At 42.5% G+C, this 15,025-nt stretch overlaps 1 protein-coding gene across 1 annotated transcript in view; it reads right to left on the reverse strand.

Annotated features, from left to right (window-relative positions):
- Window positions 1–15,025, reverse strand: part of LOC139408486 (contactin-1a-like) — a 137,139-nt gene that overhangs the window by 53,692 nt on the left and 68,422 nt on the right. The window contains exon 2 of the mRNA XM_071152449.1: window positions 2,969–3,106. Within this exon, the coding sequence (XP_071008550.1) occupies window positions 2,969–3,026 (58 nt within the window). The 5' untranslated portion in view covers window positions 3,027–3,106. The remainder of the gene's footprint in view (window positions 1–2,968; window positions 3,107–15,025) is intronic.

A 15,025-nucleotide genomic window follows, 5' to 3' on the forward strand; every position in this document is an offset into this window, starting at 1 on the left:
TGAAAAAGCTCAAACAGCTTTTAACATCAATAGAATCGGTACGATTTGAAGCTTGCTCTGAATTGCTCTAAAACAAAATGCACTGTATTTTCCAATAATAAACACAAAAAAAACATAGAATTACTACTGTGGAAGGACAGTCTATAGAGCAAGTAAAAATGTACAAGTATTTGGGAGTTTGGGTGGATGAGAAGTTGAGCTTCACCACTCAAAACTTCTTAAAGCATTTCACTGTATTCGGCGCATGTGACAAATACAATTTGATTTGAACCTTGTCAGGAATCTCAAGCTACGTGTTGGGTTTTATTACCGGCACAAAGCTTACCTTTGCCGCCAGAAAATAGTTGATTCGTTGTACTTTTCTCTCTGTGTTGGACTATGGTAATACTATTTATGCACAAGCCTCAAGCTTTACACTGACGGCTCTTTACTCTGTGTATCATGCAGCCCTTTGTCTTGTCACCAATCAGAGGTCTAAGTCACCATTGTGATCTCTACAGTGCTGTCGAGTGGACATCACTAGCAACCCGCAGGCTTAAAGAGTGACACATTCTTATTTATAAGGCCATTTTAGGAAAATGTTCCATTTTATCTATCCTCCTATCTACCTCAAAATGAAAACACATTCAAGCTCAGATCTCAATCTTGTTTCATGCCAACAGTCTCAAAAAGTTTTACAGATCATAGAAAAAGGTCCTTTCATTACTCAGCCCCCTGGTCTTGGAATTCCTTCAAAGCCAACATAAAAACCCCAGGACCTGGTGTCCCTGGAGGAGTTCAAAGGACAAATAGATTAATAGAATTGAGATAATGCCAAGAGTGTGCAAAGCTGTCATCAAGGCAATGGGTGGCTACTTTGAAGAATCTAAAAATATATTTTGATTTGTTTAACACTTTTTTTGGTTACTACATGATTCCATATGTGTTATTTCATAGTTGTGATGTCTTCACTATTATTCCACAATGTAGAAAATAATAAAAAATAAAGAAAAACCCTTGAATGAGTAGGTGTGTCCAAACTTTTGACTTGTACTGTAGCTTTTTCTAGTTTTCACCCGATATCACTAGTTTGCATTGCTTTATATAAGGAAGCTTGTTGTTTTACTTTATACACTCCACACACATTCCTGCACAAACACACACACACACACACACACACACACACACACACACACACACACACACACACACACACACACACACACACACACACACACACACACACACACACACACACACACACACACACACACACACACAGTTTGTTTGCTGTTGTATTTGTGCTGTTGCCAGTTTCTTCTGTCTCTGTTTTGTTTTACATAGTTTAAAATGTTTTTTATCCCCCGTCCCCAAAGGAGGCCTTTTGTCTCATGCCAGGCCGTCATTGGAAATAAGAATTTGTTCTTATTTGACTTGCCTGGATAAATAAAAGGTTAAATAAAAAATATTAAGATCAACAGTGTGCTGGAGTTTCCTTCTATTCAGCATATTCATCCATCACTGTTGAGAGAAAACAGCAAGGTTAATATTGCAGCAAGTTAAACTTCTCACCGCCCCCAATCTATATACAGCACATACTGTCACTGGCTTTCTATCTACCCTATCTCCCCTTCTGTACGAAGCAAGGGGTTAAAGGTGACATTGCTATACATTGCAAGCTGACCGAATGATGCTTGCAGTGACATTCGACTTGTCTTTTGAATACACTGCTCCATGCATTTCTGTCTCTTGTTGCATTATGGAATGTGTGACAATCACGGTGATTGGGCATTGACAGCAGACGTGTACTGAAGGCTACAGACTAGGGCCATGCAAACAATCACACTGAGATGAGAGATTTCTCTCTCCCATCTTCAACATGGTCAGCTTGGGTTTGATGTGATGAAAGAAATATAGAAATCTGCACACTGGAGAATGATGCTGCATTTTCTTTGTGCAAAGATATTTCAGGCTCGAGTTGGATGTCACATCATGTAACATGACATGAGACATACAGTACTGAGGCATTGTCCAATAAGAGCCTTAGTAGGGTGGAGAATCAGCTTGTCAACAGCAAAAAAATGAAATTACTAGAACAGACATTCCTATTCAAGTCAATGTTCTGTGATGGACTTTGTCCCTTCTAGTGACTCTACTTCTATGGTCAACAACGATTATCAGACCTCTGCCCAAAGAGACAGTAGCCCTCTCCTTCTCCACGGTCTTGACTATGTTGTAGTTTATGTAACTACAACAACAACATTAAATTAATCATCAGGCTAACTTCCTCCTTGTTGGCTCTCAACGGCTATGTCAAAGCGATGTCCCTTAGCCATAGGGATGACCCATTTATGCATGCTGGTCTGTTGTTGTGTTTCAGAGGAGGCCGGATCAGGCAGGCATACAGCACAATGTGATGCGCTGGGCCAGGCACACACAAACACACCCTGTTGTCATTGCCTTCGGGTGAAGTCGAAGCATGACTCACACACCTCTTCCTATGAACAAACGTAATCTCCACTATCCCAATCTGTTTGAAGGATATGTGTTGGGAAGTAGTGAGAACGCCAGAGTCCAAACAACACATTCTTTGCTTCAGCTGAATTGAAATCTAAACTTCTGAAGAGGTTTTCTGGGGTTACACAACACAGACAGGTCATTTTCAGCCCTGCTCTCTTCTATCTGCCTGCACATGCAGTGGATAGTTGCTAGACCTTGGCTGCAACCCAAAAAGTTGCAATTCAATGAACAGACGCATTCTATTTCTCCTGCAGTTGAACTGAAGATGAGATCGTTACCCTTTTTCACACTACCGTGCCGGCCCGGACTAACCTGTGCTAGCTAGCGCTGATATTTTTATTTTCAGTAAAGTTCCAGCAACTACGGTGACTGCATAACTAGGCCAGCGCAGTACCGCTTGGTTTGGCTCGGCTCAGTACGGCTCAGTAGTGTGAAAATCCCTAGAGTGTGATTACCATACAAAACTCACCCGTGGAGGGGAAAGTGAGGGACAGGAGGAAAAGGAGGAGCACAGTGAGGTGCAGCATGTTGCTCTGTGTAGAACCCCCTGAGGTGATGCTTAGAACCACGGCTGATGACGAAACATTAGCAGGACAGGCTGCTTTTCCTGCAAGGGAGACAGAGACAGAGAGTGGAGAGATGTAAAATTGCCGGATAATGGAACAACACATTGCACCACTAAAATAAGACAGTAACGTTGCATCACGTAGCCCATTACTTTCTTCATTACTTTACCTCATTAAATGAAGGATTAACCAACAGCAGTTCGGACCAGGAGGTATTAATACACTTTGGCAGCCATTTTTTTTAATGGACTTCTTAAACCCCTAAATATAATAGATATTCTGATGGCAATCATTTTTTGGTAATTGCCGTGAGAGCTGAGCAGTTCAAACTTGCAGTGACATTGCTCTGATTAAGCAGCTTAACCCAGCAGTGTGAAATTCTCATTGGCCAATCAGGAGGAAGTCAAAATAAAACGACTGAGCATGGACATGAAGGAACAGTTTAAATGAATATTAACGTGCAATAAGATTAATACGCTTGCCCCTTTTTGCCATCAGGCGAAGGAGCTATTTCAGTGAATCCAATACACTTCAAGATAAGAGCAAATATGTGAACCCGATTCAGGAAACTAGGCATATGTCGCAAGTCACGACTTCACATGAGAGCTGTTTGAACGTTTTTGTTTTGGCAGAAATGCCTTCTTGAACATGTGAACTTTCATGTGTCTTAATATCAAATATTATACGTCATCTGTACATACGAATAAAAATGTTCAATTGCGATTTTTATTTGGATTTAATATAACAAAATAATCCAAATTGGTCAAGTGAAATGAAAAAAATTACTTGTTTCAAAAAAAATATATACAAAAATAAAAATGGAAATGTGGTGCATGTATTCACCGCTTTACTATGAAGCCCCTAAATAAGATCTGGTGCAACCAATGACCTTCAGAAGTCACATAATTAGTTAAATAATGTCCACCTATGTGCAATCTAAGTGTCACATGATCTCAGTATATATACAGTTGAAGTTGGAAGTTTACAAACACTGAGGTTTGGAATCATTAAAACTCGTTTTCAACCACTCCACACATTTCTTGTTAACAAACTATATTTTTGGCAAGTCGGTCAGGACATCTACTTTGTGCATGACACAAGTAATTTTTCCAAAAATTGTTTACAGACAGATTATTTCACTTATAACTCACTTTATCCCAATTCCAGTGGGTCAGAAGTTTACAGACACTAAGTTGACTGTGCCTTTAAACAGCTTGGAAAATGTCAGAAAATTATGTCATGGCTTTAGAAGCTTCTGATATGCTAATTGACATCATTTGAGTCAATTGGAGGTGTACCTGTGGATGTATTTCAAGGCCTACCTTCAAACTCAGTGCCTCTTTGCTTAACATCATGGGAAAATGAAAATAGAAAAATTGCAGACCACCACAAGTCTGGTTCATCCTTGGGAGCAATTTCCAAATGCCTGTACATTCATCTGTACAAACAATAGTACGCAAATATAAAAACCATGGGACCATGCAGCCGTCATACCGCTCAGGAAGGAGAAGCGTTTTGTCTCCAAGAGATGAACGTACCTTGGTGTGAAAAGTGCAAATCAGTCCCAGAACAACAGCAAAAGACCTTGTGAAGATGCTGGAGGAAACAGGTACAAAAGTATCTGTATCCACAGTAAAACGAGTCCTATATCGACATAACCTGAAAAGCCACTCAGCAAGGAAGAAGCCACTGCTCCAAAACCGCCATAAAAAAAGCCAGACTACGGCTTGCAACTGCACATGGGGATAAAGATCGTACTTTTTGGAGAAATGTCCTGTGATCTGATGAAACAAAAATAGAACTGTTTGGCCATAATGACCATCGTTATGTTTGGAGGAAAAAGGGGGGATTCTTGCAAGCCGAAGAACACCATCCCAACCGTGAAGCACGGGGGTGGCAGCATCATGTTGTAGGGGTGCTTTTCTGCAGGAGGAACTGGTGCACTTCACAAAATAGATGGCATCATAATGGTGGAAAATTATGTGGATATATTGAAGCAACTTTTCAAGACATCTGTCAGGAAGTTAAAGCTTGGTCGCAAATGGGTCTTCCAAATGGACAATGACCCCAAGCCAGGTGCACGGTGTTTCCTCTGACACATTGGTGCGGCTGGCTTCCGGGTTGGATGCGCGCTGCGTTAAGAAGCAGTGCGGCTTGGTTGGGTTGTGTATCGGAGGACGCATGACTTTCAACCTTCGTCTCTCCCGAGCCCGTACGGGAGTTGTAGCGATGAGACAAGATAGTAGCTACTAAACAATTGGATACCACGAAATTGGGGAGAAAACGGGGTAAAAAAATATATATATATATATAAAAAAAAAGCCAAACCAGCTCTGCTATGCCGAGTAAAATGGTCAGAGTGGGGTGTTCCCTCATTATGTGTCTGGAAGTAACGTTCGCTAGCCAATGTTAGCCAGTTAGCTTGGGTGCTTGACTGTAGTTGTAAAGTCAGAGCTTTCGGAACAACCCTACTTATTGGCCAGAGCGTCCAGTGTGTGCTCTGAACGCAAAACCACAGAGCAATAGGGTTAGTAATTTTCAGTGAGCTGTTCTATCTCTCTTAGATGTCTGGAAGTAGCTGGTTATAACGAGATGGGTGGGGCTAAGGCCTAAGAGGGTGTGAACAATGCTGAATGGGTGTAGACAAAGAAGGGCTCTCCAATAGTAGTACCAAAACATTGAAAGACGGTTTTCTCAAAAGTGAGTTAACAAGTTGATCAACTTTCAAAGCAGAATTACTTTCCCAATGTTTCCTCAAATGCAGTGTATGATATACCATTTTGTAGCTCTGAGTCTCTACTTTTAGCTAATGTAAAAAACAGAAATTCAAATGTTGCTACATAACACCGAATCCAGGTGGTGAGTCACATATGGTAACACTTTACTTGACACCCAGCACCATAACACGTTATGACAAGGTGATAACCATGTCATAATATGCAAACATAACCTGTTATAATATGGTCATAACATTGATGAAGGGGAGAAGGATTTTTAAGTCTTGCAACAATTGAGACATGGATTGTGTATGTGTGCCATTCAGAGGGTGAATGGGCAACGCTCAACAGTTTCCTGTGTGCATCAAAAATGGTCCACCAACCAAAGGACATCCAGACAACGTGACACAACTAAAGCATTGGAGTCAACATGGGCCAGCATCCCGGTGGAACACTTTTGACACCTTGTAGAGTCTATGCCCCGACAAATTGAGGCTGTTCTGAGGGCAAAGGGCTTGAGTGAATCAATTGACTACATGTCATAACCTACAAATGAACAGCACTAGTCATGCCCAGTAAGACACCTCTGGAACATTCAGTACTAGTATCCTTTCCACTATTCATGTCATTGGCCCTGAACAACAGTACTGATCATGTCAGCCTTCTAGGTACCACAGCAGGAGACCAGCTCCCTGTCTTCCCTAACAGGTCGACAACACCATGATTGACAGGTCCATGGTTGTCACTAGCAACCACCCTCCCTAAGTGCTGTTTTAGCTGAACACTCAGTCACTATGTGTCCCCCAGAGTCAGAGACTACCTGGAGCGTACAGTGACATGATCAACCCATCGCCAAGGAAACACAATATGACAAGCAACAGCTGTTTCAGCAACACTCTAGAATGCGCTACTTACAGACAGCGGAACAGCAGAATAGAACAGCATCTTTCTGGTTTCCCTGGAGACGTCTGCCATAGCGACAGACAGGCTCAGGTAATGATACTCATCCCAAGGCACTAGGCAGGATTCATGAAACACCACCGGGGGTTTAAAAACAATGGATTGCATGCTGGTTCATCAGATAATAAAAGCATTTGTATTGTTATCAATAATGTTGAATTAGATACGGATTTCTAAGCATCAAATACACACTTTTCAGAGGACTACTTTAAAAGTACCAAACGGGCACTTGAAATGCTGACACTTGAAAATCGACTAATAACTAACATAAATCAGAAACAATTAATCAGACAATCGATTTGTATGCCGAGCTAATGACCTATCTTCAGCAAGGGTTGGAACCAAAATGAATCCTTTCGTTCTGAGCAGAATCATCTTTTTTTTTGTTCCGTTCCACTGTTCTGACCAACAAAACACATTTTCTGAACTGGTTCGAACCAACAACAAAAAACTAAAGGTTTATATAGTTCCTTTCTGTTCCTTTTTAAATCTCTGAAATGTTTCCCATGCTTGTAAAATGACAGTTCTGTTCCGGAACAGTATAGATTCAGTTTTTCTGTTCTGTTCCCTGAACTGGTTCCAACACACACATAACATAACATAATGTCTGAGCTTTGCAGCTGGAGAAACGAAACACAGAGGGGATTTAGTCTCTGCTGCGCTCGTATCCTAGCAACACATTTGAAAGGGAGCAATTGTGTGTTTGCAGGGGCCTTTTGTGACCGTGGATAAAAACCATGCAAACTCTAATTTTAGTCCGGAACGCCATTGTTGTTGGGGACCTAGGCCTGTATTAATAGTCTTAAAGTAGGATCTAGGATCAGTTTCACTCCTACTCTGAGACAGTTCATGAATACAGTTTGATCCAGCACCAGGTCATTAATTCCAGGCCCACAACAACCCAGAGACTCTCATGCCGCAAACAAGATCCTCATTTTTCACAGCATTATTAAGTTATGAATCATGAATGAATTTAAGAAGTGCACCTAGGAGAGGATATGCAGAGGCAGATTCTAGAATAGATCTATCAAATATATATCTCACATAGACCTATTACAGCCTGAATAGTTGTTAGTCCCTCAAATTCATTTCAACATTTAAGCAGACACCTGAGTGCCCGGCGCCTGGCTTTCTTTTTCTACGATAGGTGTCCTTGGGTATGTATCTCAGAATGCTCTAGAATCAAAGAGTCAGCAGAGGAGCAGCAGACTGGGTAGTGAATCTAATAATCAGTAGTAATATGGTCTCTTCAGGCTCCAATTTCCTCTATTGTAACAGTCTGAATGCACCTGATGAAGGAAACTCACTTATCACACTAAATCACCAGCCAGAGGGTCAGGGACGCGACAGCCAGGCCTCAAGGCACTTTCTCATCCTCTATAAATCACACCTTGAACATTATCATCAGACTCACGCACGGGCACAGACACGCCATTACTGCATGTGGTCAGATATCCGGGCTGGGTCTCTCATCGTGACTTTCTGGTGTGAAATCCTGAGATTACTTAAGGATCCCTTATGCCGTATACAACACAAGGATTTCAATTCAGATTCGGTGATCTTCTTAGATTTTTTTACTTTCACACTCCAGTAACCAATAACATTAGCTATGGTTTAACAAGACTCCCCACCCCCACCATTGAACCCCACCCCCCCCACCCCAGGGCATCCGCTGGTGCAGAGCGACCCCCCCACCCCCCTTTTTCCTCCGCTTGGTCTACTCTAAGCCACATAATAGAGGGTGGGAGGTGGGGTGTTTATGGTTTATGAGGACATCAGCCCTTATCAGCCTAGTCAAAGCCAAGGAGGGGGAGGGTAGGGGTGGATATATGAGTTGTAAACTGCACAAACAAGATGTTCTTCCCTATGAGAGAGAGGGAGAGAGAGAGGGGGGGAGAGAGAGAGAGAGAGAGAGAGAGAGAGAGAGAGAGAGAGAGAGAGAGAGAGGGGTCAGATTTCAACTAATCCTGTGATAGAGGATGCCAAGAATGGATGGGTCTCAATCAGAAAGGGAGTGAGTGACCACTGGGGTCAAAGTTTATAGCGAGACATTCTTTGTTTATGAACTGACCACAAACGTGGGGTATTCAATGTGGTCCCCTTGCTATTTGCTATTGTACATGTTTGTCAAGAATGTATGTTGGTCCTCACACACGAGAGGAAGTTGAGAATGGCCAGTATATCATCATACAGAACATTATTGTGTGGTCATTCTGAGAACATTTTGTCCAAATGCTGCAGAGAATGTATAACGAGAAAAAAGGAAAGAAGGAGACATACAGTATATTGATTGGACTGAATTGCAAGGAGAGAAACGATGTCAAGCTGTGCATACTAATAACATGGTTGTGAGGCTGCAGAGTCTTACAAACCAGTAGTCTGAGTGTAAGACTACTGGTTTGCTTCAATTCTTTTGGTCGGAAGGGTCTGTCGATCATTCCCCACAGTATTTACCCCACTAGTGTTGATTTACATTTGGTTGAGAAGTCAGTAGGATTCATCATTTATTCAATTCTAATTCAATATGTCACTGGATTTAGGTTAAAAGTTGATGTGGAAATAATGTTTATTCCGCCGTTTTCTGTCTAATAGGTACCTACTGTAGTGTACACCATCAGCCAAAAGCATGTTGATGTTGAATCACTGCTTTTCAACTATCCACATTTAAAAATGTGTCAGAGAAAGTACTACTACAGTGTAGTACTCCATTCTGGTCTCAGTCTTTGTTGCATGTCATAGCCTTCCCCTATGAATTAATTATCAAAAAGAATTGACTTGTGAATATAAAATGAGCAACAGCTGATACAAATGTGGCCTCCATAATCTACATCACTCCAATTCAGCCTTGATACAGTAAGGGGTGAAGGCAACTTCTGACCTCAACCACATCATTTCTGACCGCATCCACACAACTGCTTAGAGGCTTTAAAATGCTCCCCTTGTTTCCCGACCCTGCTTCCCATCCTGTAGCATAGGGAAGCTTCTCCGTTGTTTACCCTATATTCATTCAAATAAATGATTGCCACCACTACAACAAATAATGTAACTATATTTAAAGAAATATTTCTGCCGAGACGCGCTTTTAAATGGATAGACGTTGGCTCAATAAATGGAAGTCTATGGGAACAGCTAGCATGTCATTGCGCTAACGCTAGTAGCAATCCATGCAAAAGTACTTTGCAGTGGCTCCAGTGGTAGTTTGGTAAGAGGACAGACAAGACAAAGAAATATGATGCTAGATAAAGTAATAAACCTAATACACACAACTGTCAAGAACTGGATTGATTACTGATTTCATTGGCACATTCATAACAGCTGCTTTATAAAACCAAGTGTAGGCTATTACTAGCCTGTGGCACAGTATGGTACACATCCCACTGACTAGGCTACTGAAAATAATGCCCCAAACAGAAGGCGTAGTATCGTGACGCAATCCCATCGTAGACAGCCCCGACATGCTTCGTTCTCTGTGTCACTCCCTCTCTTCAGTCTCCACTTGTCGCTAATATAATGTAAGCTATTTATCCGGCTCTCCCAGTCAACATAATGCCTTTCGGGCCACAAAGGCTACACACACCAGCTGACCTGTATATCAATAACACCAGCACACAACCATTCCTTCAACGCATGCCAAAGCATTCAAGCTTAATGCTAGCCTAGGCTATACATAAATCCCGTAGCCCTATGCATGCTCTTACAGTCAGCACCACAGTAGCTTCGCCCTAAGTCATGGCTGTAGACTCCTCTGTTTGGAAGCGTCAAGAATATCAGCGTGTTGGAATTTCCGTTCTATTACGTAGACTCCTCTAAGGGCAACACAAAGCAATGCTGTTTCGAAAAATAGAGTATCTGATTTTCTCAATCTACCTATCAGTGAAGTCATGACTCGAAGTATAGAATATCAAGCCTTTCAAGTTCTTGAAATGTCACTAACCAGGAATCTGAGTAACTGGTACGTGATAATATATTATTTTATGTATGAGCCAATTTCACTGCTAAAGATGTTGCTGGACTGGAGTGAAGTAATAATTTAAACCTATATACGGTCCATTCATGATTCATCTCGTATATGATATTAACTGTCTCATCACCATGGAGACACGGTTCTTTGTTCACTTGAACTTTCTCTACTGATTATGCTCCCATCGGTTCTTACTGTTCCCACTCATACAGTGAGCTCCGAAAGTCTTGGGACTGTGACAAATGTTTTGTTGTTTTGGCTCTGTACTGAAATGAAACAATGACGATGAGGTTAAAGTGCAGACTGTCAGCTGTAATTTGCGAGTATTTAAAAAAAATCCAAATCGGGTGAACCAAAAGTATTGGGACAAATCCACTTATTCACTTAAGTTTAATATTTGGTCCCATATTCCTAGCACGCAATGATTACATCAAGCTTGTGACTCTACAAACTTGTTGGATGCATTTGCTGTTTGTTTTGTTGTGTTTCAGATTATTTTGTGCCCAATAGAGATTAGTGTCAAATAATTGATTGTGCCATTTCGGAGTAAATGTTATTGTAAATAAGAATAGACTGCTTCTTTATTCACTTGACCTTTCTCTTGGTTCTTACGGTCCCCACTCACAATTAACTCTGTAATCATGTCTATTAAATGTCGGACTGGGGGTAAATGGCTGTGCGGTACATTTTCTTCCACAGGGCTAATCACTGATAAGTGTAATGTGAACTGGGATGAACTTTCAATCCGGTAGTCACACACATGTGCACAAGTACCCGCATGTGCACACACACGGACGACACACACACATGGACGCACACACGCATGCGCCCACACACAAACACATAAACACACTCCTCTGTACTATTTACTAAACAAACACTCCAGATCAGTAACCCATGGGTATCGAGGTGTTGTATCGAGGTGTTGTATCGAGGTATTGACTTGAGGTATGGAAAGATTGCCATTATAAACCCAAACATGGTTAATGAGCTTAAGGCAAAATGTCAAAGGGAGGACTGAACTCTCAGAGGAAAAAGGCACACAGCTCAATTACTTTAAGCCACCTCTGGTCTGAGAAGATAGCAGCTAAGTGGTCTCCATAGAATAGTATAGGATAGCAGTGACAAGCATCAGGCCCAAAACACAATAGACATCTTAACCCCTACACTCACCAGTAACTACGGGTTCACCCAACACAAATAACTAATCAGTAGCTAAGAATGACACATCAACAGATGGATCGGTGCTTCCAGACAGATATACTTTAGGTGCATAGTCCCAGACCACGATCAGGAAGAGTTATGTTGAAGACTAATACAAAAAGTGTAAAGAAATAGGAACTTCAAAACTACAAAAATGTAGTCTAATGCATCATGCATGTCTAGAATAGAAAGAATAGAACATAAATACGTCATTTTTCCAAGAGGGGCCTTAAGTGACGTTATGAAAATATTGAACATTACTGTGCAATGAATCCCAGAGAGGGCGTCAATGCCATTTACATTAGCCGGCTAAACCGAGACAAACAATAAACAGATGAATCTATGTCGAGGCTTCCGAGTGCCTAGTCCCATTCATTACATTATTGGATTAAAGGGAATGAATTCAACATTAGGCCACAGATTAACTTTGCCTAAACCACAGAGAGAGAAAACCGTTTAACAGAATAATAAAATAAGCCACGAGCATTCTGCTTAATTATATTTAGTCCTTCAGAGGGGTTACATTCATTGGTGCGATGAATATCCATATCCATAACCTACAATAACATATTGGAGTCATTATCCTGGACCTGAAAATAACCAGGATACAAAATAAGAGTGGAAAACCATCTGCTGTAGCCACCTCTTTCCTTTTTGAAGGAGGACTGTGTGTGTGTGTGTGTATGTGTATGTGTTCATATGTGAGCGTGCTTGTTCGTGTGTGTGCCTGCGTGTGTTCATATGTGAGCGTGCGTGTTCGTGTGTGCCTGTGTGTGTTCATATGTGAGCGTGCGTGTTCGTGTGTGCCTGTGTGTGTTCATATTTTTTTTGTATTTATTTTACCTTTATTTAACCAGGCAAGTCAGTTAAGAACAAATTCTTATTTTCAATGACGGCCTGACAGTGGGTTAACTGCCTGTTCAGGGGCAGAACGACAGATTTGTACCTTGTCAGCTCGGGGGTTTGAACTCGCAACCTTCCGGTTACTAGTCCAACGCTCTAACCACTAGGCTACCCTGCCGCCCCCCATATGTGAGCGTGCTTGTTCGTGTGTGCCTGCGTGTGTTCATATGTGAGCGTGCTTGTTCGTGTGTGCCTGCGTGTGTTCATATGTGAGCGTGCTTGTTCGTGTGTGCCTGCGTGTGTTCATATGTGAGCGTGCTTGTTCGTGTGTGCCTGCGTGTGTTCATATGTGAGCGTGCTTGTTCGTGTGTGCCTGCGTGTGTTCATATGTGAGCGTGCGTGTTCGTGTGTGCCTGCGTGTGTTCATATGTGAGCGTGCTTGTTCGTGTGTGTGCCTGCGTGTGTTCATATGTGAGCGTGCTTGTGAGCGTGTGCCTGCGTGTGTTCATATGTGAGCGTGCTTGTTCGTGTGTGCCTGCGTGTGTTCATATGTGAGCGTGCGTGTTCGTGTGTGCCTGCGTGTGTTCATATGTGAGCGTGCTTGTTCGTGTGTGCCTGCGTGTGTTCATATGTGAGCGTGCGTGTTCGTGTGTGCCTGCGTGTGTTCATATGTGAGCGTGCTTGTTCGTGTGTGTGCCTGCGTGTGTTCATATGTGAGCGTGCTTGTGAGCGTGTGCCTGCGTGTGTTCATATGTGAGCGTGCGTGTTCGTGTGTGCCTGCGTGTGTTCATATGTGAGCGTGCTTGTTCGTGTGTGCCTGCGTGTGTTCATATGTGAGCGTGCTTGTTCGTGTGTGCCTGCGTGTGTTCATATGTGAGCGTGCGTGTTCGTGTGTGCCTGCGTGTGTTCATATGTGAGCGTGCGTGTTCGTGTGTGTGCCTGCGTGTGTTCATATGTGAGCGTGCTTGTTCGTGTGTGTGCATACAGCATGTGGTTTCTTGCTTGTTTGTGAGAAAACGAACCTACTTAGCAGCCCGTGTCGCTACCATCCTCTCAAACGGGCCTTTCCTGCCAACTGTCCTATAAATCCTTCTCTCCATTGTCTGTCTCACAAATGAGCGCAGCAGTGGATGGATGGAGGCAAGCAGAGGAGAGAAGCTCTCAGTCGGAGAGGCGGAGGAGTAAAGCCTAATTCCCTGACGGAGAGGAGCAGGACGGTAGCATCCTGCAAATACGCTGCCATTGAAGACGCCTCCCCGCAGCGCAGAGAGAGTAGATTCCCCGAGGGGTTGACGCTACACACACACAGATGGAGAGGCATACGCACACACACACACATACACACAGCGGACAGGGGAAGGTCTAATCTCTTAAGCCCTCCTCCTGTCTCACTCACTATCAGAGAGATATACACATTCTCTCTCTATAGTCATACCCCACGCTGGGGTCCAGACCATGAGACGTTGAGAGGCAGCACCTCAAGTGCAGAAGCACCTTTTTCAATTTGTCCTCTGCCTCCTCCTTCTCCTCATCATCATCATGCTCGCTGTGACACAAGCCCACGGGGACATTGTTTTGACTGAAGATGACACTTGAGTACAAGTATAAATCCAAGAGTTTAAAATTTGAATGATAAAATAAAAACTTGTTTTGCATGAAGAACAAGACTCAGCACCTTGTGAACATCCTTACCACACTGAAGCATTTCGCAAAACCCGCAATAACATCTGCATGTGACAAATCAAATGTGATTTGAAACATGAGGATGTGAAAGATGATTCAATGAATATGGGTATGTCACTAAAGCACTGCCATTAAGCCTGTCACGCCCTGACCTTAGTTATCTTTGTTTTCTTTATTATTTTGGTTAGGTCAGGGTGTGACGAGGGTGGTATGTGTTTTTGGCTTGTCTAGGATTTTTTATCTATGGGGTTTTGATATTGTCTAGGTAAATGTAGGTCTAAGGTGGCCTGAATTGGTTCCCAATCAGAGACAGCTGTTTATCGTTGTCTCTGATTGGGGTTCCTATTTAGGTTGCCATTTTCCATTTTGGTTTTGTATTGTTATTGTCTATGTGGAGTTGCCTGTCAGTACTCGTGGTGGCGCATAGCGTCACGGGCGTTTCTGTAGAGTTTGTTCAGTGTTTATTCTTCATTAAAAGAAGTATGTATTCCTATCACGCTGCGCCCTGGTCTCGTCGTTATGACGAACGTGACAAAGCCTTCCTCCCTGGGTTGTTCTAATTCAATGCCTACATAGTCTGTCAAACATATTCA

The sequence above is a fragment of the Oncorhynchus clarkii genome, chromosome 1, assembly GCF_045791955.1.
Source record: "Oncorhynchus clarkii lewisi isolate Uvic-CL-2024 chromosome 1, UVic_Ocla_1.0, whole genome shotgun sequence".
NCBI classification, from domain to species: Eukaryota; Metazoa; Chordata; class Actinopteri; order Salmoniformes; family Salmonidae; genus Oncorhynchus; species Oncorhynchus clarkii.